We start from the raw sequence: 27,746 nt of genomic DNA, 5'->3' as shown, positions 1-27,746 counted from the left end.
TCACACTTTTTCTTTGCTTGCGCTCTCAGTATAATCTCAACCTTTAAAAAATAAATTTATCAGAATAATCGAATTTTTGCACCTTTATTTTTCGTGTAAAAAGTTTAATTTTTTATTTTAAAAATGCCTGGACGTCCCTTGTGGCAAGTAAGTATTTTTTAAATTTAAATAACAAAAATTAATCACGCGTTTTTATTTTGACGTAATTTTAAACTCGCAGTTCAATCTCCGATCAGCCGCGTTTGACAATAAACATTACAGTGCGTGCGCATCTTACTATTTTATAAATATTTATAAATGAAAAATAATTGCAAAAAATTAATTGTAATAATTTTTAATTTTTAAAATTAATTTTACTAATTAATTGTAATGTTAAAAATAAATTTCATTTTTTAATTTAAAATAAAAAAATGCGCTCTTATAAATTTTGCTTGTTAATTACACGGAAAAAAGTAAACTGTAATATTCACTCGGATTCCGGTTAGTTTTTATAGTTTCAAATAGTAAAGCGGACATCGGGGTGGCAAAAATGTAAATATTACAGAACTTAATGTAGAAAGTATAAAAGCCACAATTTATAATTTAATATCCAAAATAAGTAATTAGTAGTTGTCACTATAGTTAATAACAACTCTTTTATCTTTAAAAATTACAGTTTCAAACAGTAAAAATTGCCATTTCAATATATAGTCCATATTATGAAGAGAAGGGGAACTCAGATGAAAGAGAAGGGGGTCTCACTCTGGGAGAATTTAATATTTCAAACAGTAAAAATTATACTTTTAATATATACATTTTACCAGTCTAAGCAAGTCAATAATTACAGTTTGTTTTTTAGCGTTGCGTTTAAAATTTACCATTTTACTTTGTAAATATTGACGTTGCTTGTATTAGAAATTTACTAACTTTATTCTATACTTTTTACATATCATAACATCATTTTTTAGGTACGAAATGATAAATATTAAAGTCTGAATTCTTAATTATTATACTTTAACATTTTAGACATTTACATGGCGAATATTAATGTTTGAAATAGTATTTTCTTCCATGTAAAGAGTAAATTGTAAGGTTTAAATTGTAAATATTACAATGTGAATAGTAGAATCATGATTTTACTGTTTGAAGTGGTAATTTTTAGCAGTTGATCATTACTTATTATAAATCGACTGTTATTTATTACAGTTTACTTTTTTCCGTGTAATTAATAGAAATAATTATTGTAAAAAATGATAATTAATAAATAATAAAATTGAGGTTATATAAATTTAGTATGGCCTTGATATTTTTGTTGAAATTATAACGAAGCCATGACCTGATCCAGAGCAATCGCACCGTCGACGAAAAACTGTCACGAATAAATCCAGAAATAGTTTTCTTCGTTATTAACCAATGCCAAAGCATCAACATCATCAAGGCCCTAGAGAATAAAATTACGATAAATTTTTATTTTCATTTCTATTTTTAAAGTCAATTAAAAAAAAAAAAAATAATAAAATAATTAATTTAAAATAAATATTTAGTCTCTTAAAAAAAAAAAATATTTTTCTGTAACTTGCCGAGTGACAAACGAGGATTTATTGCAGTAATTGTAAACTCTCGCCGAAAGACAAGCGTATCTAATGATATTCTATTTTTATAAATTTAAAAATAACAAAACTCATTAAAAATAGTTGTTTTTACTCTGTCGTCCAACTTTTTATTAATTATCCAAGTATTAAAAAAATAGTATACATATTTATTAGGATTTGAAGGGTTTAGTTTATTGTGTAATAGAATGCAGTGTTGACATGTGTTGTACTGAACAAAATAAAAATGTTTAAGGACATTTGGCGCGGATGTTAATTACATGTGTCTTGTATTTCCGAATCCTCCGTGACCGGATTGACTTGCACCTTTGTTGAATCCCATCTGAAGGTTCAGTTGACCTTCGCTGGCTCTCAGTTGATCTTCTGTGAATGTTCTCTCATTTTTCTCCGCCATTTTTGGTCCCAATCTTGGTCCATTGTACTCAGGGTGTTTTTGTGTCTAAAAAAAAAAAAATTTTTAATAAAAAAAAATTATTTAGTAAAAAAAAAATATTAAAAAAAAAATTTTAATAAAAAAAAATATATTTTAATAAAAAAAAAAAATATTTTAATAAAAAAATTATTTAAAAAAAAAAACTTATTTAAAAAAAATTTATTTTATTCATAAATTAACTAATAATTAAAAATAAAATAATTACCATTCTTCCAAGAGAGTAAAGACACAAAGTTACTTGAGGGATGTTACGTCTCTCAAATAAATCTGCAGTCTGGAAAATTTCTTCTTGTGGTACTCCATAATTTTTAATCGCTGCTTGAAACCTTTAAAAAATTACCAAATTAATTAAATATTGCTAAATTTAAACGCAGAATAATCATTTTTAATAAGTACCTTTGGACATTTTCCATCAATTGGAAATTAGTACCCTTAGTTTGGATTTTCTTAACAGAACCAGGTGCAAGTTTGTTTATCAATTGGCAAAGAATAACGCCGTCCTTCAAAATGTCCTCGTAGTCTCCCTTGGGTAATTTTTCGCCAAGAACAGCTTCGATCCACTCCAAAACTTCAGCTTCTTGTTCTTTATTACGTGCCTATAAATAAAAGCCGGTAATAATAGTACACATATTTATTTTTTTCTTCATCTTCAAAGTACTTAAAAAATACATAAATATCTGCGCTTAAAAATAAAGCCCGCAGCTGCTATCAAGCGTTAGAAATTTTTTCATTAATATTAAAAAAAAAAAAAAAATATAAATTATTTATTTATACTAAAACAATAAAATTTATTCGCCAATTAATCTTTTTATTGAATTATTGGATTTGATACTATTTTTTGTTCGGTTATAAATTACCGATAAAATATCCTCACGTAAGCTTATAGAAATGACGCAAACCCGTTAAGCTTGCGCGATAAATAATTATTTATAAACTGGATATATGTAATCATACACGTTATAAATATATATTTTTATAATGTACGTAATATTATGTATTAACGTTTTGTTTTGTAATTTAATATTTTTTTGTCATTTAGCAAACATTATTTTGGCATCAGAATTATTTTCGAGATAAAACGTATGAATTATCAACGTTTGCCAATAAATATTTATATTGACCATGGCCAATAATTTTACGCTTTATTATATTCAATTTATTTATTTTTGTAATAAAAAAAAAAAAAAAAAAGATTTTTAATTATTAGAATAATTTTATTTCAAATTAAAGCAATGATAATAAAGGATAAAAAAAGGAAAAAAATTACCTCCAGACTGGAATTTTAAAAGACATGTTATTTTGAGCGAAAGTACTAAAAAACGTGTTAGATGAAGTACAGATGGCTGAGCTTATTTAATATATTTTATCTATCTTTATCTCTTTATATATTTATCGTTATTCTTCCGGAAGTCTAATTTCAGCAGAAGAGTGAACTCATTTATGCAAAAATTAATTAAAATCATAAATTTATTTTTAAATCATAATTTTATCGAAATTTGTTCTTTAAAAAAATTATTATTATTTTTCTAAATTTTTAATAAAATTATTTTCAATGAAAAAAAAAAATTGTTCTTAATAAAAAAAAAAAAAAAAATTACAACTCATTAATGCAAAAACTAATTAAAATCATAAATTTATTTTTAAATCATAATTTTTTAATTAAAAAAAAATGAAATTATTTTTCTAAATTTTTAATAAAATTCTTTTCAATGAAAAAAAAAAAAAAATTACAACTCATTTATGCAAAAATTAATTGAAATCATAAATTAATTTTTAAATCAAAATTTTATAAAAATTTTTTAATTAAAAAAATGTCATTATTAATCTAAATTTTTAATAAAATTATTTTAAATGAAAAAAAAAAATTGTTCCTATTAAAAAAAAAAAAAAATTACAATTCATTTATGCAAAAATTAATTAAAATCATAAATTTATTTTTAAATCATAATTTTATCAAAATTTTTTAATTTACAAAGATTGTCATTATTTTTCTAAATTTTTAATAAAATTATTTTCAATGAAAAAAAATTTTTCTTAATAAAAAAAAAATTGCAACAAACTCTAGCGGTGATTTATCGATTAAAAATATATAAATTTAAAGGACTCTTTATAAAAATTTTAATTACTAAATTTAATGAAAAAATAAATACAAACTTACCGGCATTTTTAATTAAATGTATCAGATAAATCAGAATAAAGAAAAAAAAATAAATACGATTGGTTGACTTTTGAACTGTGGTAGTTGTCTTGAGTAGGAACTAACTCAGACGCCGGACGTCGCGACGCTATATGCCAGCATCCCCTCTACTCCAGAGCTTTCAAACTAACGAATCTTTAGCGAACCGAGTGGTGTGATGTAGTGAGCACACTTTGGCATCATTCCCACTAGGTATTCCTCCTATTCCTATTCCCACACCCTCACTCTCTCAACACACCAGCCACAAGACAAGATATACAAGCCAATCATCCTTGTTTACTCTTTTATTCTGGATAGATTACATCATTTTTATTTTTTATATCTTATAGATACATCGTCGACTAATCCAACTCAACTTATCGCTTTTAAAAATACCCACAGCTACTTTTTTTGTTTACTAAATTTTATATAGCTCACAAGTCAATGACACTGCAAGGGAATTATTAAAACCCATCAAAAATTACTGATTTATTTGTTTAAAATTCAAAATCAATTAGTAAATGATACAACAATTATTTTGTAATTCAATTTTGGGTTAATGCCATTTGATGTCATACTGACAGCATATTTATATTTAGAGAAAAAATTATTTCATACTCTAAAAATGAATTAAAAGCACTAATGACTCAAAAATAAATAAATAAAAAAATATTAAAACTGTGACGTATTTTTTTTTTTTTTCATATAAAATTTATTAAACACAATTTTTATTTTTTTCTTACATTAATTGTGTTAAATTAACACAAAAAAGTGTTAAAAATTTAACATAAAAATTTTTAACACAAAATTTTTTGTTATAATTTTTTTTTTTTTGCAGTTTTAAAAAGTATTAAATTCAGTAATAAAAAAATAAAAATCATTTAATGATCAAACAATTTTTTAAATTTATAAATTTATTATTTTTTAGTTTTGTTTTTTATTTTCCCGACGTTGAATTTAAAAAAAAAAATTAAATTTTTTAATAACAATAATTTATTTTTTTCTTTTAAATTATTTCCATAAAATAAATTTTCATTAAAATATTTTATCTTTGAAAAGTTAATAAATAAAATTCGGATTTAATTCATAATTTTTATTAAAAAACATAAAATATTTACCGTAAATATAAAAAATTTATATATTTAAAAAACTCTGACTAGAATTTTGAATAAAACTTAATCTCAAGTGAAAAAAAAAACCATAAATAGCTTTTGAAATTAAATAGAAAATAAAAGATTAGTTTACCGACTTGCCGCTAGATGTCTAGAAGTATTTAAAAACGTTCCTTTGCCAAGACTTGTGTATAAGTTGTTAAAGCCTATTATTGAAGATTATTTCGTTAGCTTTGCGCAGTGGCGATATCGTAACCAATGAGGTTCTACCGAGGTGCGATTATTGCTAGTTGAAAACTTTTACCAATACCCCGCCAAGACGATGTGAAATACCATCGGCTACGGCAATTTTTGAAAGTTTCTGCGGAAACTGATCATTAAACTAAAATTAAAATTTTAGGATATAATTTTTCAACTAAATTGAATAAACTTGTAATCCTACAAAATAAGAACTTGAAAAATTTCCACTGTGGTAAAAAGCACTCATTAATTGACACGTGTAATTTGATTATAATTAAAGAAAATAAAATGTACACAAAAGACCAATTATCCTAAAGTTTATACTTAAAAAATTTTATTTATTAATTTATTTTAAATATGTATGAATATAAGAATACATTTGATTATCACAAAATTTACTTAAAATTATATAAAATACAAAATATAGATCAGAGACTACATTAATATATTCAGTCGAATAATTAATTGTGATATTTGGGTATAAATTTTGGTTAATAATTATGAATTTTTAAACATAGATATTTTTGAAATATTTTGTATAATAAATCTTAGATTTATTAATATAATTTAGATAATAGAATTAGTTAACAAATTGTAAACATTGAGATTTAAACAACGCCAATTATAATAAGAATACGCTTTAAAGCCCTTTAGTTAGAATGATTTAAAGTAAACTGTATCGTAAATTTATAAATTAAGATTTAAAATTTCATAGATTCAATTTAACTGCATATAATGCACAGGTAAGGTAGAGACATCAAATTAACAATTATGTTAGAAATCATTAGATAATAAGTACTCAAACATATTCTTTTTAAACATCTCTAAGGAACTCGCATCTAATACTTCTAGTGGTATTAATTTATTAGAATTAATTTTTTTTTTCATTAAAATAAAATTGCACGTGTCAAGCTTATTTAAAAATTTCAATAGTTGACTGATGACACTCAATGATTAAAAATAAAAACAACTCTTCCGAAGGTTCGCAAAACATTATCCGACCTCGACTTGTTATATTTTTATATTTTTTAAATTAATATTTTTTATTTTAAAGGTAGCTGGAAAGCGCGAACCGGAACAGGAAGCCGAGGCGCAGAGGTGGATTGAGCAAGTAATCGGTGAGAGGTTTCCACCCGGTAAGTGATAACGCATAGACGTAATTATTTGAAAATTGTCTAAACATCAATTGATTGAGAAACCAGGAACTCATAAGTGAGCTGCGAGTAAAATAAGTCTGCACATTCTTTATATATCTATATCTATATATAAAGATATAGGGAGCGAAGCATAGCAGCTGCGATCAAACAATATAAACGTGACCCGATCAATATCCCATTTCAACCCCTAGCTGACAGTAGATCCACCTAGTACATGTTACCCTGATATTTAGGGGTGAAAAAATCGCTGCAAGCCCTTCAGAATCATTTAGGAGTCATCGACGCGTTGATATCCCGTGGAATACCACCAGGATAACAATTATTTAAACCCCCAGCAAACTTGCCGCGCTTCAACCCTCGTGACATATGATTTCCTGTTCAACAGAGGTGGCAAGGGTCTGCAAGTCTTTGACATCTACTTGCAATTAACCCCAAGTACAATATTTTTTTTTTTTACGCCACTCGAATCCTTTCTTCCCTACATATGTATCCCGGATCGGAATTTTGGGGTGCGTGACGTCGCAAAGGTTAAATTAGTTAGGTGGGTCAGTATTTTGACAGCGATCGATTCGCGACGAGTCAATGGACTCTCTCTGTCTATGTATAGGGGAAATAACGTAAGCACTTTCCTTAATTCTCACTTGCTGGGGGCGGAATTCCAGGGTGGCTTTTGCTTTCTGATTCTCGTGCTACCCTGGGAAAACGCGCGCTCTGTTACGTCACGACGAGGGCGTAACGTCTCTAGGCTAGACTTATAGAAACAGTGGAGATTTTAGAGGGTAGCATTCTAGAGAATAGTCGATATAATACCTACATACAATCCTAATTTTGTAAATACGCGGCGCGTCGACGCAAATAAGTGTTTTATTTAAATTTATCTTGATAAAATTTTTAATCAGTTTTATTAATATTAGATGATTTAATAAATTTTTTTTGATCGTATTTTTGTTATAAAATTTTGCGACATGATTTTTTATAAATATATTAACTAAAAAAAAATTTATTAAATGTAAATAAATGGATTTTTCTTTAAGAAAATTATTTATTAAATTTCAAAAAATCATAAACTTCTTACTTAATAAAATAATAAATTTTTTTTCAACACAAAATAAATTTATTAATTTTTAATAGATATTTTTTAGACCCTTGACCAAGAAATGGGTACAAAAATTGTATATATTTCCACTTTTTATAATTCCATAATTTAAATAAAGAATTCTATTCGATCAAATACATAAATTTATAATTTTCTATAGGAAAATTGCATAATTAATAAAATAATGTTTGCAATAAATTAAAAATTTTTTTTTTGCGGTGAAAATTATATCCTATTTTTATAAAACAAAAAATATCTACTCTAAAAAAATTGATAATCTGTTAATAAATATCCTTTTCTATCAAAAAATTTAAATTTAAATTAATTAAATTGAAACTTATCCTCAACTACTCTTTGATAAAAAAAAAAAAATTCAAAATTACCCTCTCGACGTATAAAACTAACAATAATTCAAACCTCCCAGCCTTGAATCTCCCAATTTACTCGACAATTCATCTTAACTCAACCAATAAAACTAACAATTTATTAAAAAGCGTACATTTATAATTTTGGCACCCACCCATCTATCATCGCAGTTTTAATAAAATCAAGCCTCCACCTGCGACTGTCATCCTGGTGTAAGAGAGGACGCCGTGGAGGTGGCCAAACGGGCAAACCACCCCCACTTACCCACGCGATCCCCTCTCACACTTAAAGATCTGGACCGCAGTACCATCACTATACTATCACTATCAACATCGACGAGAGCCAAGCATCTCCTGGTGGGGACTTGCAAGCTTTCACCGCCGAGTATTCGCCTGGTTCCTAGCACCGGCAGTTCCACCTGCCGAGCTTAAAAATACCGGGCCTTTTACTCCACTCCAATTCAAGATCACTGACCATCAGTAACGTCTGCCATTATACATAATATCAGTCTCCGAATCCAGCCGAACAAATAAAGACACTTGGCAGCTATTAAGGTGTCTGTTGTACTGTTGGAGAGGAGATATCGATTTGCCGTCAGTCGTTCATCAAAATGAACGTTGTAGGGACGCTAGCGTATCAGGGATATATAGTTAAAGCACAGTAAATTTATCTGCTATTTTTTTTTTTTTTACTACAGTACTTGTCTTTCCTTTTCCATTTCCATTCATCCTGCGGATGATAATAATAATAATAATAATAATAATTAGTATTATTATTATTTTTATGACCAAGACCTTTAAGCTCTAGAAAAAGCAAGTAGGCTTCGACAATAAGACACTGTCAAGACAATTAAGCTCGAAGAAAGCCAAGCAAGCTGTCATTTATCCATCGAGATGTCAGTCATCCGTCCGTCACGACGGCGCAAGGCGTCCTGCCGCACCAGGGTACTATCCGACGTTTGAGAGATTTATAGGGTTTGCTATTCCATCCGCAAATCCACCCTCTGCTCACTGACGTCGAAAACGCGCCCCTGATCGGATGGGATAACTTTTACCACGCTCGCAGCTGGTATTTCATCATTTAGTGATTTACAATGGTGGTGGTGAATACTCAGAAAGCCTTCGATCGTTGTTGGTCACCTGGCACCGGTCAAGATATTATTCCGATCAATAGTTAACGGTATTGAAGATGTAACAATACTTGAAGACACGAAATTCTCGTCACAAATTCGTCAATGACGTCACTTTGAGACAAGCCTATCAGGATTACAGCCTCGGGGACCAATTTACGAGCTTGCGCATCGTAAAACATGTCAGTCCACCAACCGGCTGCGTTTACTTCCTTACTGACGGAATATTAGGCTTGCTTTTGTATAACGCACCCACGCTCAAGATATCGTATAATATATATAGATGGATGTTTAGAGGATAGAACCTGTTGCTTCGGAAAAGTCGTAAATTCAACTCCAGGATGCTGTCCTGATGGAAATCGTGCCTTTGACGGCTTTATGACGCGAGCTTGACGTTTAATCAATACTGAGACCACGCAGGCGCAATATTTCGGTTAAATTATTTTTGATTATTTTTTTTTTACTTTGTTATTTTTTATTTGATATTCCAGGCTTGCCTCTTTTTTTGAGGAAAAAAATTATCGAGCAATTTTTTAATTATTATTTTTATACAAAAAAATTTTTTTTGACAATGAATAATTAAAAAAAAACTAAAATTATCTTGGTTAAATTAAAATAAAAATTTCTTGTAGCTTTTAAATAAATTAAGTGTTATAGACACTACAATAAAAAATTTTTTTTAAGTTTAAATATTTTTTTTCTGTGCAGGATATAGATTTTCTGTCACCTCTTTCCTTTTACGGCATTTCATAGCTCTTTGTCATTACCAGGATCACATCAATTGTTTATAATTCATCTCTAGTTGCTTTTAGCTTGTAAAATTACCAAGATACTGCTTTATTTTTAATGAATTTATTTAAATTTTTGCCGTAAAAATTATTCACTAATTTTTATTTAAAAAAAAAAATTTTATAATTATAAAATTTTTGAAAAATAATATTCAATAATTTTTTTACGCAAAATAAAACATAAAATATTTATTTTTGTTAGTTTAAATTTTATAAATTAATTTTTTTGATTTTTTTTTTAATTTATAACTTAATAAAAAAATTATTAAAATTACTATTTAATTATTTTATTTATTCAATAATTTTAAATAAATTTTTTTACGCAAAATAAAAGATAAAAAATTTATTTTTGTTCGTTTAAATTTTATAAATTAATTTTTTTAATTTTATAACTTTATAAAAAAATTATTAAAAATTACTATTTAATTATTTTATTTATTTAATAATTAAAATATAAATAAATTCAGAAATTGTTAGAGCATTTGCTGAGTAAATTTGAAGATTACAAAAAGCTTCAAGATTGCTATAAGATCCTAATAGAAAAAAAATAAATGATGAGCCTTCTGAGGTTAAATATTCATAACTACCCTAATATATAAACAATCGTCAGCACACTCATACATAAATAAAGTCCTGATACCTGAGCGTGCAACCCGGAAATAGACTTCCTGCAAGCAAATGAGTTCCTGATGTCGTATGAGCGTCATTTGGTTGCAACCCCCAACATCTTGGTAAACAAACATGAGTAGCAAAATCCGTACAAACAAACCTCACATCACCGAAATTTTCTCTTCTAAGAAATATTTTTTTGTAGTATTCGATTACATTAGATCGGCTGTCAATAACTCGTCAATTGGGAACGCCGAACTACGACCAGCTTTGTATTAGGCAAGCAGATTCGTCCGAAGGATAACGTTATTTGAGTTGAGCTTTCTCTCTTGCGCTTCTCTCTACACTCCTGCGTTGTGTGCCTACTCCCAAATTTATTTATTAAATATTCAACATCTCCTGTAATTCGGAACCACGTGCTGAAGCGTCCTTGCAGGATCAGGCTAGTAGTTTTGCGAACAGATGGCAGATTACTATCCTTCCTAGTCATACAAATTTAAATAAATATTCTTATACATATATTTAATAATGTAAAATAAATTTATCTAATTTTTTTATTGACTAAAAATTTTTTAATAAATTACTTTAATTTTTAATGGAAAAAATTCTGTAAAAATTTTGTAAATTTATAGTTTTATAGTTTTAGTCAAATTTAAATTTGATAAATATTTACGAGTGGGGTCAACGATTTTAATTTTAATTTTATTGATATTTTTTTTTTTTTTTTGAAAAATACATAAAAAAATGAACAATTTAAAAAAAAAGTTGATTGTCACAATTTTAACAAATTTCCAAGAAAAAATATATCAAAAAAAAAATAAAATAGAAATTTTATCCAAAAACATGACAAAATTTTTTCAACTTTCAAAAATGATTTTTTTTATTAAAATATTAATTTTTTGATATTTTCAATATCACCACCATAAATCCCCCGTAAAAACAAAAAAGTTAAAAAAATTATGATGATCCATCAATTTATCTATTTTTTATGGCCAAAAATAGGTTTGATTATCTTATATTATTATAAATGTAAATTTTACGATAAGAAAAATGTAAATTTAGTACTTAAAAAATATTTTTAATTTTTTATATTGAGAAAATATAAAAATGTAAATTTTTCATACTGAAAAAATATTTGAATTTGCTTGGAAAAAATTTCCAAGTAAAAAAAGTTTAATTTAGAAGGAAAAAATATTAAATTTAAAAAAAGAAAATTTTTTAATTTTACATTAAAAAAAATTATAAATAGTCAAAACTCATACATAATTTTATCTAACCATATAATGGTATATTTTCTGACTATTTGATTTTTGCAAATAAAGTCTTAAAAATTTACTTTTTTTTTTTTTTTTGTAAGTATAAAATTTAACAATTTAATATTTACCTGTACATTGTAAGTATAATATAAAGTGACCGTAAAATTTTTCCATAAAAATTGAATTAATTTTCTTCTTTGCGGGACATAATTGATTTTATTTTACATATAAAATGAAATATCCACCCAGTGTCATGCATGCTCCCTTAATATACGATGAACTTTTATATTTATAGCATCCGCATATTTTTCAGGTCAATTTTACATCATAAAACATATAGATATAGATATATCTCATCCGCATCAATCATAGCTGAACGATTATATGAGCGTATAATCGCCTGGTTCATCAGAATAGAACATTCACCGGGCAGCGTTATTTATTTTAAAAAAGCAAAGATTGAATCGAATCGGAACTTCAGATAGACAAAGACGGTAATGAAAAAGAGGGTGAAAAAAAATGTAGAAGAACCTCCAGTGGATAACTGTACTCCTGGGTGTTGGAGATGCGGTGCGTCTTTCGAATGGCGTCGAGTGACAACTAAATCCATCTCAGTGACTTTAAAAAACCTCACCGGGATTTTATATCTTCATCACTGCAGACGAATTGCCGCTTAGCTTCTGCCCGTAATTTACCCAAAAAAAAGGTCTCGCTTTCTGAGAAGCAGTAAAAGATGCGACTGGTATGATTTCTTTAAATTACGGTGATGAAAAAAATTCCATGCTCCCTTGGACTCCCTCTTGGGATAATGGGACTGCATAAACGCGTGTTGGTACTCGAGTTCCTTCGATATTATTTCGTCCTTTTTTAATGACATTCCCAACCACCCCAAGGGACTTTTACCTTCTGCGTGGATTCTCCCCCAGGATACCCGGGTTAGAAATACCAAGTCGAATCATTTAACGGAGTTTAAATACCAGCCGAGGAGCTGATGGACTATATTGACTCTCCTGCTATATATTTATGGAAAAAATAAAATAGTGAAAAAAAATTACCGTTTATACACTAGGACATATATAATAATAGAGGCGGAGTTCGATAATCGACGCCGGCGCTCTTGTATTTTATTTATCCTATCTTTGTCAGACTCGATAAATCTATACCTATCAGTCTCTTGCTCTCTTCTGCGTTAAGTATTTTATGATTTAAAAAAAAAAAAAAAAAAAAAAAAAAACTAATAAAAATTATTAACCGCGATTTATGAGTTCCTGGTTCGTTCGTGTATCGGGACATTCTTTTCAGTCGTCGAACCGCAAGTCAATTTTTTTTATCATGCTTTTTATTCCTATTCTTTTTTATCATTATTTATTTATTAAAAATAATATTAATAATAATATGTATGACGATAATTATACAGGTGTTCCTTACGAAGAAGCTTTAAGGGATGGAATAATATTCTGCAAGCTAATGAACCGCTTAAGACCCGGAATAATAACCAAAATCAACACATCCGGTGGCGATTACAAAATGATGGACAATCTTAATCAGTAAGTTGTATAAAAATTAAAATAATAATTAATAAAAATATAAAATACTGCTTAACATTTATTATCTCCCTGTAAAAAAGTTTTATTTTTTTTTTCTTCCCAATAAAAGTACATTAATAAGCGCGAACCGCCCCGCAAAATTGTATAATCATTACTGTAACTATTATCATTATCATTTGAATCCAGAGTACCAGCCGGAGTATATGCTCCCCTGATCCATATTCGACTTTACGCAATCGACAGTGTTTTGCCGGGCTAACAAACCACGTATTTCTCAATTTGATAGTAGCGATCAATCGAGCAGTCAAGTCGCTTTGCTTATAATAAATAAAACATTCGGCCTTTAAAATTCTTGTATAAAAATTTAATTTCAAATCAATCGATTTAATCGCTGGCCTAAAATGAAACTATTTTTAATTTAATAATTGTAACATAAAGTTGTAATTTTTACCGAGTTGTAATATAAATTGTAAGTAGAACAGCTCACTGAATAGAAGAATTATCGACGAGGAAGAGCTTCGAGTTCTTGATGGTTGATGAAATCCTGGTAGGGAAGCACCGACAAAGTCCGAGGTCGGGACCATCGCTTATTTATAGCGCGTTTTCACTTTCGTTCAGGTTATTGACGTTTTTTAGGCGAGTGTGTTGAGTATATCTTCATGTGTGCTACTCCTACACAAAAAGAAAGGGAAAAAAAAATAAAAAGGCTTATATTACAACTACAATTGTAGTTGCGTCTATTTGTGAGGCGGTCGTGTAAGAGGGAGCTGAAATTAAAGCTCGATAGAAGGGTTAATTGGTTACGGAATATTAATGAGATTTTCTAATGGGAAATCGCTTTTAGCGCTATGCTACCATCCTGATTAACTATCAGCGATTGAGGAGGTGGCTTAAAAGTCTTAATATCTGTTAAAATTTGTCGCTGGTATTTTGTTGTGCATCATAACGCTTCATCATTCGGTAGCTTTCTAATATTTGATGTTTTCTTGTTTATCCAAGTGTTTTTTAACGCTTTATACAAGGTTCACTTTCAGCATTTCGACATTTTATATTCAATATCGGTTTATGAAATTTTTAATTATGTTTATTATTAAAATATATGTCATTTTTAATGCTATTAATATAAGTTTTATTTAATTAGTAAGGAGATTTTTTAACAGATGTACGTCGAGACGTTTTACAGAAAAAATTTTTATGATTAAAATCATTATCGTTATTAATGTTAATTATTTTGACAAGTGTTTTAAGAATAATTCATTGAAGTCAAGTTATAAAAAAAAATTTTTCAAAGTAATTTCAGCAAAATATTATTTAATTAAAAATCAAATGTTTATTTATTTTATTTTATTTTATTTGTCGACTTAATTTCAACGAATTTTTTTATATTTTTCTTGGAAAATAAAAATTAATTATTTTTATCATTATATTTTTCAAAATATAATTTTATTCTTAATTAAGTCACTTATAAAATTTGATTTTATTATAAAGTAATGTCAAACTTTTATTTTTTAATGTATAAAATTTATTTTTGGGTAAAAAATAAATACAAATATTTTTATCAAAATTTTTTTTTGTTTTTTTTATAAATAATTGAAATTTCTGTCATACATAATTGAATTAAATTACAAATAACGCTTATTTTGTGCTGAGTAGATAAAAAAAAAAATGTATAATCACATAAAATCAAATTTTGAAAATTATAACACTTAAAAAAATTACGGCAAAGTTCCAATTAATTTAAATTCATTGCTGAAAAAAAAAAAAAAAAATAATAATAATAATAATAATAATAATGACTTTATTGATTTGAAAATTTCTTGGAGTTTTAGAAAAGTTGTAAAAATGAATTTACAGAAAACAAAAAATATTATTAATTATAATAGAAATTTAACCAGTTTCGGTAGTAGTAGTTTCAACTTTAGAAACAGTGGTCTTATCAATATGAGTTGAGTTATCAGGAGACTTGTGTTTAGAAACATGAGTAGATTTTTTAATATTATTTTGTTTAGAAATATGAGTAGAATTTTTATTATTATTTTGTTTAGGAATATGAGTAGAATTTTTAACATTATTTTGTTTAGAAATTTCAACGTTAGAAACGATGGTCTTATCAACATGAGTTGAGTTATCAGGAGACTTCTGTTTAGAAATACGAGTAGAATTTTTATTATGATTTTGTTTAGAAATTTGAGTAGAATTTTTACGATGATTTTGGTTAGAATAATGAGTAGAATTTTGAATATCTATTTGTTTAGAAATATGGGTAGAATTTTGAATATTATTGTCATTAGGAATGTGAGTAGAATTTTGAATACAATTTTGTTTAGAAATATGAGTAGAATTTTGAATAGGAGAAGGGTTACCTATCATCTGAGTAGAATTTTGAACAGGAAAAGGATCCAAATACTTATTCAATATTTGATAAATCCTTTTATGAGCAAAAGTAGTCCCCATAAAAACTTCCCGTCGTTGTTGCTTAAACGGTTTTTTAGTGTCTACAAACAAATTCAAAAATCCAACTTGTTCATATTTATTCGTTTTATTATTGTGGCACACCACTGGACTTGCTCGGTAGTTATACTAAAAATTGTAAAAAAAATAAATAATAAATTTTTATTAATATTTTTTAACATAAAAAATTACCTTGAACACAATTTCGCTTTTTTCCACCCTCAAATAAGTATCTTCAACAACTTGCGTATAATTAACACCATCACACTTGAACGGATAGGCAGAACCATTCACCATTATCGCTCTATACGGAGATACGGGTGCAACTGTAAATTTTCATCATATCATTCTCAAAATCATACAAATTAATTTTTAAAAATAAATTTGATTAGTTTTTTTCGTTACCATTTTTTTCCCGGCGATTATTTTTGTTAATTAACGATAGTGTGGTTATACCGTAGAAATAACAGCGGTCATAATTAATTGGCTTGCTCGGTAGAGTAATGACACTTATTTTGCTGCCTAAATCAAACGGAGTTTTTAGAATAATAATTGCAAAAGTATTGCAGGGCTTTGCATGTTTATTTGCATTTAGGTGTCCACTGAATATTCGCCCAAAATCACGAATTTGACAGTTTTGTAAGCTCATTAGCGGGGAACGTTGAAGATCCCAGCAACCGCCGAGGCACTTGTAGTTTCTGAATGGTCTAAAAATTTTATTAGAAATTTTTTTAAATATTTTATTTAAATAAAAATTTTACTGTATAATTAATTTTCGAATATTGAGAAAATTTTATAAAATTAAAAAAATCAGGAAAATTGAAAATAAATCTTATTAATTATTTACTAGTAACCTACAGTCACTATGCGACTGCCGAGATTTACGATTTATAAATAAGAAAACTATGGCTTAATGATTTTTTTACATTTATAATCACACTAATAGTTTGGGTAGTTTTTAAATAAATTTAAAAAATAATAATGCTGTCACAGAATCAATTACAAATAATTTAACGGACAAATGTGATCGTACATATTTCGCGTTACTAAAACCATAAGGGCGTATAAAAAATTTTTTTTTACTTCAATCAATGTAAAAATTTTGGAAACATTATTATCTATGGAAAAAACACAAAAAAAAATTTTTTTTTGTTATACGCCCTTATTTTAAGAAAAATTTTTTCTAAAACCATAAGGGTGTATCCTGTTTTTTCGATTTATTATCAATTATAGGCAAGATTAAGAAAAAAAATTGCCCAGGGTAATAAAAATTATCACTCCACAGTTTAATTAATATGAACAAATATTTATTTAAGTCAAAGACGAACAAAAAAATGAAGAAAAAATAAATCCATCAGGGTATTAGTCCTATACCATCTCCATCGTCAGGATCATCTGTACCTAAAATTATAAAAAATTTTCAGAGTTTAATATTCAGCGATGGTAACAGTTTATACATTTTTTTTATTATTGTCATGTTGTGTTAAAAAAAAAACTTAAAATTTTTTAGAATCTTAGGTACAGATGATCCTGATGATGGAGATGGCATAGGACTAATACCCTGATGGATTTATTTTTTCTTCATTTTTTTGTTCGTCTTTGACTTAAATAAATATTTGTTTATATAAATTAAACTGTGGAGTGATAATTTTTATTACCCTGGGCAATTTTTTTTCTTAATCTTGCCTATAATTGATAATAAATCGAAAAAACAGGATACGCCCTTGTGGTTTTAGAAAAATTTTTTCTTAAAACCATAAGGGCGTATAACAAAAAAAAATTTTGTTTTCGTTTTTTCCATATAGATAGTAATGTTTCCTACATTTTTACATTGATTGGAGCAATAAAAATTTTTTTAAACGCCCTTATGGTTTTAGTCACGCGATTTATAGAATGAAAAAACTATTAAAAACTACTCCAAAATCTTGACATAAAAAATTGACGACTAAAAAATTCTTATCAAGACTTTTCTGATGATACCAAATTAAAATATAAAAATTTCTTTAAAAATAATAATATGCTCGTCACAAAATTTTCCTCTCTCTCTCTCTCTCAATTATTTAAATCATAAATAACTATCGCTTAAAAACATCAAACCCAATTTATGTTAAAAATATACCTGTTAATAAATTTTTCTTAGTCTCTTAATTGTACAATTAAATTTTTGACGTAAAATCACATTCACGTGTACAAAAAAAATAAATAAATAAACAAATTTTGTTTATCGCTAAATTCGAATCTATTCATAATTACTTCAAAAACTTATCATAATAAATAAACTATTTTAGAAAAGCATGTAAAACATTGATCTTTCCAACGATACCAAATTTAATCATAAAAACCCATTTTCTCATATAAATATTCTAGCCACAAAATTTCGCTTACTCTCTCAATAATATAGATTAAAAGTAAATAAATTACTTGTAAAGTGCTGTTGAATTCAATGTAAGAACAGCCTGAGGATGAATAAGCGTCCCGTAATCGACGACTAAAAAACAACAATTATACATTTAGGGTATAATTTGATTGATTATTATTATTATTATTATTATAAAGAGTAAGCTTACATTTTTCATCCAAAGTTTTGAACGCAAAAGAATTTCTATTTATCACCACAGTCCAAGAAGATAGACGAACTTTAGTATGTCGTTTTTCTATTCTATTTGAATATAAAACTGCACAAGCTTGACACACAGAGACAATCAACGAAGCAATAAATATTTTTATTAAAATATTCATTTTTAATGTGTATAGCTGTGATGCTTAATTATCGAATACTTTTAAGCCTTTCAAACTAATAAAATAGCTTATATAGTTTATTAACTGACGGGAATATTTAATTATTATTTGTCTACGATAATCTAATAATTTCACAATATCACACGATTGATAATTTAGCACATGTTCACTAAATTAAATTATTTTATGTGTGATAATTAATCAGTAAAAATTTTTTGGTAATACTTCTTTTTCTTCTTTGGCGTGACTAACACTGTTTTAATTTTAGCTTCATTTTAAAAAGAATAAACTGCGTGTTTTTATAAACTTTTTTTTATGTGTATTTTATTGAAATTTTATATTAAGAAATACGCTCAATGGTCATAAATTAATGTATACTTTTTGATAACTTTATTTACATAATTTGTTTAATTAACTTTTTCGATGAATGCAAAATTTTTATAAAAAAAAGAATTAAATAAAAATTAATTGCTTATCACCAAAATTACAATGAATAATTTTAAAAAATAAATAAAATTTTTATTTTTATTTAAAATTTTAATTAGACTGAAAAAATATCTTAAGTATAATTATAAATTATAAATTTTTGAATTTTTTTCAAAGAAATTTTCATCGAAAATTGCGAAATTTTTATTTCGTTTAAAAATAAGAAAAAAAAAATGCTTTTTATTAACTAAAAATTTTTATTTACTATAAAAATTGAGGACTAATTTTAAAAAAAAAAAAAAAGTCAATTTTTTTATTAAAAATACTTTCTTGTGAACAATTTTTTTTTTAAATAAAATTTATTTTATTGATTTATATTAATTTATTGATTTTAAAATATATTCAATAAATTTACGGTTAAAAAATAGTCTGAAACAGGATTTATTGATCTTGATAATTATTAAGTGATTCAACAATTTCAGAAAGTTGAAAATGATCAATCAATATTCGATAAATCGATCTCCAGGCATTTGTAATATTGCGATAATAAATCGAGGGACTTTTAGATTCTCTCCAAAAATTTAAATCGATAAATCCAAGCTGTTCGTAAACATGATTATTTTTATTCTGACAAATAACTGGACTTGCTCGATAATTCTATTCAACACATAAAAATAATTATTTTTAAATAAAATAAGAGTTTAATTTAGTTTTAAAAAATTACCCCAGTAAGAATTGTACTATTCTTAATATTGACATTCTTCGCAATCACATGCGTCAAAGTGTTGTTATTTTGATAGATTCGAAAAACTCCATTAATTATTTAAGCTTTGAACGGAGCTACTAAAGAGACTGAAACAATAATTTGTATTTTATTGATTTATTTATTTTAAATGTTGGTTAAATTAAAGTGAAAATTAAGTTAGCTGACATTTAGAAAATTTTAGATTTTTTTTTTTAATTGAAAAATTATTACAAAAAAGTCAAAATTTTTTTTTTCTTGTAAAAATCTTGAAGACTTATGAGTGCAATTAAAAAAAAATTTTTTTTTTCTAATTTAATAAAAAAAAAAAATTTTTTTTCAAAACTTCTACATGTGAAATTTTATTTTTTAATTTTTTTGTAATAATTTTTTCATTAAAAAAATTGTAAAAATTTTCAAATGTCAGCTAATTTATTTTTCATCGTCTAAATTTTGAAAATTAAGTTAACCGACATCCAAACTTTTGTAAAATTTTTTTTATTAATAAAATTATTACAAAAAAATTAAAAGAAAAAATTCCACGAGTAAAAAATTTGAAAAACTATACGTGCAATTTTTAAAAAATATTTTTTTATTATTAATTCAATTAATAAAAAGAAAATAAAAATTTTTCGCTGTCGGCTAATTTTAGTTTCATTCTAACTTAAGTATTATTAAATGAAAATTCACATTTTGATGGACGTCCAATAGGATCATCGTCCATTAAATTGAGTGTCATAGCGTAGAAATAACATGGTGTATAAATTCCATTATTATAGTCCGTTAACTTTATTACACTCGTAAAATTATTTAAGACAAACGGATTTGTAAGAATAAAAATAGAATATTCTTCTTTGTTGTAAATTGTTAAAATATCTCTTCTTTGACATAAATCTTTGGGTATTATTTGTGAACCTAATAGTGGTAGACAACCCCCTAAGCAATAGTTTACATTCAATCTGAAATCAGAAGGGTACTTTTTTTTTTAATTTATAAATATTGCTTTCATGATAAATTGGGATAAAATTCTGTACTCAAGTGATTGAAATTCACTTGTTGTTAAAACAACCCTCGGATGGATTAGTGAGCCATAAATATCGTCTAAATCAAACAATTAAGTGTAGAAAAAAAAAAAAAAATAATTATATATTTTTTATATAAATAATTATATATTCTTCTTTTGTAACAAATATTTTTTACTTACACCGATCATTATCTCTTCCACCTACATAAGGCAGTATTTTCACAACCCATGAAGATAATTTGTCGTTATCTGTTCTTTCTAAATCATTTATAAGATTTGATGAACATCCTTCACTTGAAGAAATAATTAACAGTATAATCGATGTTTTAATTAAAAAATTCATTCTTAGTTTTATTTTTTTTCAAAAGTTTAAATTTTTTAGAACTATTTTTTTCAAGTGTCACAAGAATTGATGAAATATGGCTATTTAAGGCTCCAATTTAGTAGCCTTGATGACAAAATTATCTTCTTTATTGGTCAACTATAGAGTTCAAAGTAAGAAAAAAATAATAATAAATGAATAACAGAGCTATTAATAATTTTATCTATTAAATGGGTAAATTCATTTTTTTTTTTTTTTTTAAATTAATTAATTAATTAATTAAGGTCATTTCAACCATTTGGTCATTAGTGACCGCCTTATTTTTTATTGTACCGTTAGTTTTTTTAAAAAAAAAAAATTATTTGAAATTTTTTTTTTTATAACAATTTAATTTTTTAATTGAAAAAATCATTCTTTAATTTTAAATTAGTGATTTAATAAATTTCTAATTGATTATGTACAAACAAAAAATATATATTTCTTCTTAAAAAAATGTTCTTGCTTTAAAATCTTTTAAATCTACCAACTTTTAGTAAAAAAAAAAAAATCTGTTTTCTTCCCAATAATTTATTTATTCAAATAAATCACATAAAAAATAAATTTCTGACTGTAAAAAATTTTGTTAGCTTAAAAAAATTTTCTAAAAAATTCACAAAAAAAAATAATTTTCTTTCTTCTAAAAATTTTTCAGCTTAAAAAAATTTCTTCTTTCTCCAGTTTTTTTAATAACCATAACTTCGATTTGATAAATTCCACCCAAACAATTTTTAACTCAATAAATATTTTCCATAAAATATTATCGAATAAAAATACCAAAAAAAGGAGTATCATTAATCTCTTAGAAGATAAAGAAGATAAAGAGAGGGGCCGAGGATGCGCAACGCGGCCACTCCGCATGGCTCCCTTTTGACACGAGTATCATAACAGAAGAACAAGTAGGTCCCGTGTCTTAGCTGGACACCCATCGGACAACAAACGCGAACTAAAAAGTAAAAAAAGTAAAAAACTCCGCAGTACTGTAGAGCGTGAAAGAAGAAATAAAAAAAAACCAAACCGTCTGAGAAAATAACGTCCGCTTGACGTTTATGTTCCTCTGTTCCCACGGGGCTTTCTAAGTACCGTCTTTCCTCATTTACTGATCGCCCAATTCTATCATCATCATCCATGCAATGCTAGAATAAAGATAATAATAAATAAACACCGGCGTAGATAATTTAATATATTCTTCTTTATTATATTTTATATTTTATATTTCTTCCTTCATCAGAGTCTTATATTTCTGCTCGACTCTGGAAAAGTAAAGGGGGAAGAAATACTCAAGACTCACGTGTGTACAATTTAATTGCAGCAATGCTCGTCAAGTCACACTACGATACTCCTTAAGCGAGTGCTCATATGCGGTAGACGCGCTGACAACCAGGATGCCAGCTACCCGAGGAACTTCTAACAATTCGAGGAATCCCAGAAATTCAAACTAAAAGCCCCGGGTTTACTTCGAAAGCAACCACTTTCTCACATCCCCATCTCTTTCTTCTTTATAACTTCCTGTTACATTGGGATACGCGACACGTCATTTTTGTGACAGAAATCTCTTCTCACTGACCTAACTACTAATATTCCCTTTCTCGTGTATGTTGACGGCTAATATTCTATATCTAGTACTAGTACCTAGTGTCCCAATGCATTAATTAGTGTCTTCCAATTAATGTGAGACAATAGAAGCGCGTCACTAACCTAAGAATTGGCTCAGGCAAGCAGGTTCAACTAAGAGCTTACTCTCTTTGGCTTTTCTTTTCACACTTTTTTCCGCCTGCTCTTATCGCTTTTCTTAACATTTTTTTTTTTTTAAATATTTAATACAACGATACAGAAGAATTTTTTAATTATCAATAATTCTTTTTTTAATTATTTATCAACTGTTGAGATAAATTTATTTTATTAAATCTTGACAAATTATCTATTAATAATATTTTATTTAAATTTTAAAATTTTTCATTTTATATTTTATACCAACGAAATTTATATTTACTGGTGAAATTAATTATAAATACGTAATATTAAGTAAATTTTTTTTATTATCAACAGGTTTCAAAAAGCTTGCATCAAATATGGAGTTCCGGATGTTGATTTGTTCCAAGCTGTTGATTTGATGGAGCGAAAAAATATCGCACTTGTTACTAATACTATCTTCGCTATCGGGCGCACTGTAAGTTGTCAATTGATTGATTATTGTTGATTTATTTATGAAAAAAATTTTATAAAGTCAATGATACTGTGGTAATTAAGTACTTGATAAAAATTGGACATTAAAAATATTTTTAAATGTTTTTTTTTATAAAACTTAAAAAAAACAGCTTTTTTTTTTTTTTTTTTGAAAAAATTCTAAAATTTCATTTTTAGTGTTCATTAAAAATATTTAATAGTAAATTTATAAATAATTATAAAAATAGTTTTTAATAAAAATATCCAAAGTGGAGGATTAGCTAGCTTTTCAATCAGTAAAAATAAGTTTGATAGAAAAAATAATTAAGAAATGATTATTGAAAAAAATTATTTAAAGAAGATTGACGTGTAAAAAATTTTGAAAATTTTAAATGTAATTTAGAAAAAATATTTTATTTTTATTTAATCAAAAATTGTTAAATGTCTGGTAATTTTAGTGTATCATAATTTTTTTTTAAGACCTACAAACATCCAGAATGGCGCGGACCTTGGTTAGGACCAAAACCATCAGAAGAAAATAAAAGATACTTTACAGAAGATCAACTCCGAGCTGGAGAAGCTGTAATTGGCCTCCAAGCTGGTTCCAACAAAGGAGCCACTCAATCAGGCCAGAATTTCGGTGCCAGCCGAAAAATCCTTCTGGGAAAATAAATAGCCCAGGTTATTTGACATATCTCGTGTGTTTTTTACTAACAATTAACTTAAAAAGTGAATACAATTAATAAAAATATGTAAAAAAAATTATTCAAGATATTTTATAAAAAATATAAATGTTTTTTTTAAACATTTTTTTTTTTGTAAACTTTTTAGATTTTTATCAAAAATAATATAAAAAAGATCACTCGGCAGCCGAAATGGAAGTAGATTTTTCAAATAAAGAAAATTTATTTTTAATAAAACAATATCAATACTAATAATGTATAAATTAATTCATTGATGAAAAACAGATTTCAATAATAAATTTAAAACTATTCAGAACTTATTTTATTCAAAAAATTATCTTGTAAAGAAATAGTTTTTCAAATATTTGTCAAACGATTTTGAAGATTATGAGATTTGAATAATCAATGTCCAAATTTTAAATAACTGCTTAAAAACAACAATTTCCAAGTTACCCAGAATTTTGAAACCGGATAAAATTTTAGTTGAAGAAATCAATATTTAGAAATGATTTGTGACATATTTACTGATGACTTACCCGAACACATTAGACAAAAGACTGATCAATATCGGGATTATTAAATCTAAATCATGTTTATGCTATGATAGCCAATAATTCGAAAACGGCTGCAACAGTAAAACTGATTCATTAAACAAACTCTAAAAGGAGTAATATTGAGGCTATTACCACTGCTGAGTAGTGAAAATTGAAGCTTAATAAAAGAGTTTTACGATGCAATTTACCAAATTTGAATATCTTGTTTAGTTCAGTAATTACACCAAGTTGAAGTGGTAAAAACATCAATTTTTAGAATTTTTAAAATTTCAAAATCCTGTAATTTCCAAACTTCTCGCTTGATTAAGCTCATCTTCGAACTTAACCTTGGTCTTAATCGATAGATAAAGCGTGTTGAGTTTGAGAAGAATCGGTTATAAATTGAAAACGCTATCGTGCTGACAAGCCGCGTTATATCGTATATATATCCGTCCGCTTCGCTGAGCCTCAGTCAAAATGACTAAAATTTTTGCTATAATTTTTTATTTTATTATAATGATCAATTTATTCTTAAGTTCGAACAATAAGTTCAATACAATCATAATTAATCTAGAGCAATAACTAAAATTAATAAAATCATAAGTAATAAATTTTGGATTATTCATCGTCAAATAAAAGATTCCTACCAAATTTCAAATCTGTAGTAGAAGTTACAGTGTGGAAATGGAAATTTAATATTCTAACACCCATCCCCACAATCCTTATTGGGGGTGGATAGTTGTAAAATCCGCTCTTAGATCATTTCCGCATCACATATAGAAGACTCCTCTCAAATTTGCCGTCTGTAGGATCTACAATTTGAAAGTTAAAAATTTTCATTGTTAATATCCAACCCCGCAACCCCCCTGTGGAGCGAGCTATCGTAAAATTCGTTCATAGATTATTTATATATCTCTTACGGAAGATTTCTACCAAATTTGGGAGCTATAGGAGCTATAGTTTACAAACGGGAATTATTCATTGTTAACGCCCCCGCCAATCCCCTTTGAGGGAGGATTTTTTAAAAATTTTTTTACACACAAACCTTCTCCTAAAAATTCTGAAAACAACAAAAAAAAATTTAGCTCAATCAGTCCAGCCGTTCTCAAGTGATGCGTGGACATACATGCGGCATTTTACTTTTATTTATATATATATATATATATATATATATATATATATATATATATATATATATATATATATATATATTGTAACAGGGTAAAATTACCCTTAATCGATAAGTCACCGAATATCGATAATTATTCGACATAGCACTGGCGCGTCTCGATCTTCGGGCCTAAAGGGAGAATAGGAGGGGGTGAGTTTGGGTTAAAATAGGTGAGCCGTGCAGTAGAACAGGGAGAAGTAGTGTGACCGCCAGACTGAGTGCCACGGAAATCAAAAAGGACCGTTCCCGAGAGTAGTGACGAGACGAAGGAAGCCAACTACAACTAGGACTTCATCCTCAACGAGTGAGTTAGATCATCGTTTTGTTCGTCAAGGTGTCAATTATTGCTCTGTGGGAAGGAAGTGGACCGCGGTTTATCCAATACCCAGTTACTTCTCCTAATTATTTATCAATTGGATCGTTAATCGACGAAAATTTAATTCAATAAATAAATCGTAGAACATTTGCTAGTTTTTGGATTGAGTGATTTTCATGGGGGTTTATACCCGGAGATCACTCGATCGACCTTGCGGGGGAAAGTTTTAATATCTAAAAGTTTTCAATCAATTAACTAACATCTAAGAAAATTCATTAAATTAATTTTTCAATAATTAACTGAGTAAAATTGATTGATCTTTGTCATTGAGAAAAATAGACAAATTTTTATTCGTGGAATTTTCGTCAAGCGTCAGTTGTGTGTCGCATAAATTCCAATACCCAAGGTCAAGCAAAGACTTGACTAGCGAATGTTCTAGCAATTGAAATTGACTATTTCGACTCGTGTCGAATTTTTATAATTGATAAAACGATCAGAAAATTGTTGACAATATTTTATATTAAGAATTAATTACTAAGATTGTTATATTTAGAATTTATTATTGAAAATAAGATAGATCGGAAAATTATTAAGTATTAATTGATAAGAATATTATAGTAAGAATTTATTATTGAAAAACAATACCGATCGAAAAATATATTAAGAAAATTATTAATTGAGAATGTTATAGAGTAGAAAATTATTAAGAAAATTTTGTTAGGAGTTTTTATTGAAATTATTGTATTATAAATTATTTTAACAACTATAATTTAAGTAAATTTTGGGGATTAAGTCCGTAAAGTAATTAAATTAAAATAAATGACACTTGATAATTGTCAGCGTGGATATTAAGTCCAAGTAATCAATGATATTGAGTCAAGGTCAACACGAAAAAAAAGTTTAGTAAGAAATTGGTCATTATATAGGAATTTTCGTTTCACCGATAGCCAATGATTGAGTAAAATAAAAATAAATTTATAAAATTAAAAAATTAATTAAGCGAAGTGTGGGTTATGTGTGTGAAGAATTGAACGGGTTATTCGTGATAGAGAGTGTTAATAGTGTTAAGTGCGGTAGTCCTGTGGACTTAGTTTTAAGTTGTAAAGTGTGGAGTTAGTTTTGGTCGTCCGGTGGACGTTAAATTTTAAGTTTAGTTTTAGGTCAGGTGTGGGAGACCGTTCGTTAGAAAAAGCCCAGTAGTTTTAAGCAGGTGTGGGAGACCGTTCGTTCAAAAAAGCCCATTAGTTTTACGCAGGTGTGGGAGACCGTTCGTTAAGAAAAGCCCATCTAGTTTTAAGCAGGTGTGGGAGACCGTTCGTTCAAAAAAGCCCGTCTAGTCATCGTATCGTCGTTGGAAGGTTCGTTGTAAATATCGTTTATTTCGCAGTTGTTCTCCGCTTCGTTAGATTATAAGTGTGTGAGTGAGTGCTTAAATTTGTTAAGTTTGTTAAATTTTTATTGTTAATAAATATCGATATATTGTTAGTTAAGATTTTATTATTCAACAGCACCTTCCTCCACTCTCTCTACCCTAAGATAAGTTTTCTCAGCTCTGGACCGGTTCCAGGAACCGTGATTAATAATCCTGGTGGCGCCCTGATAATTTTTATTGTTGTTAGTTTTGTTTAGTTAATTATAA

General features: G+C 27.1%; 3 protein-coding genes and 1 non-coding gene across 4 annotated transcripts; 2 read left to right on the top strand and 2 right to left on the bottom strand.

The window, feature by feature from the left end:
• Positions 1-27,592, top strand: LOC141524243 (muscle-specific protein 20). The gene is made up of 5 exons (XM_074237986.1): positions 1-147; positions 6,605-6,686; positions 13,369-13,498; positions 23,288-23,408; positions 23,885-27,592. The coding sequence occupies exons 1-5, from the start codon at positions 124-126 to the stop codon at positions 24,074-24,076; spliced, it is 549 nt and encodes a 182-aa protein (XP_074094087.1). The 5' UTR covers positions 1-123; the 3' UTR covers positions 24,077-27,592.
• On the bottom strand, positions 1,671-4,339 carry LOC141524244 (myophilin). The gene is made up of 4 exons (XM_074237987.1): positions 4,181-4,339; positions 2,419-2,618; positions 2,228-2,348; positions 1,671-2,028 (listed from the first exon to the last, which is right to left on the bottom strand). Exons 1-4 carry the CDS (start codon positions 4,184-4,186, stop codon positions 1,846-1,848), a joined length of 510 nt encoding a protein of 169 aa, XP_074094088.1. The 5' UTR covers positions 4,187-4,339; the 3' UTR covers positions 1,671-1,845.
• LOC141524639 (U4 spliceosomal RNA) lies at positions 5,540-5,680 on the top strand. Its single transcript, XR_012478740.1, has one exon. It is a non-coding gene; the product is annotated as a U4 spliceosomal RNA (small nuclear RNA).
• On the bottom strand, positions 15,256-22,368 carry LOC141524034 (uncharacterized). Its single transcript, XM_074237679.1, has 5 exons — positions 22,257-22,368; positions 18,371-18,437; positions 16,355-16,656; positions 16,142-16,275; positions 15,256-16,078 (listed from the first exon to the last, which is right to left on the bottom strand). Exons 1-5 carry the CDS (start codon positions 22,366-22,368, stop codon positions 15,386-15,388), a joined length of 1,308 nt encoding a protein of 435 aa, XP_074093780.1. The 3' UTR covers positions 15,256-15,385.
• Positions 27,593-27,746: the final 154 nt, after the last annotated feature.

This window comes from Cotesia typhae, unplaced genomic scaffold, assembly GCF_013202065.1.
Source record: "Cotesia typhae breed Kobodo isofemale line unplaced genomic scaffold, CoteBio_Ctyphae contig_22, whole genome shotgun sequence".
Lineage (NCBI taxonomy): Eukaryota > Metazoa > Arthropoda > Insecta > Hymenoptera > Braconidae > Cotesia > Cotesia typhae.
This window is presented reverse-complemented; position numbering and strand designations above follow the sequence as displayed.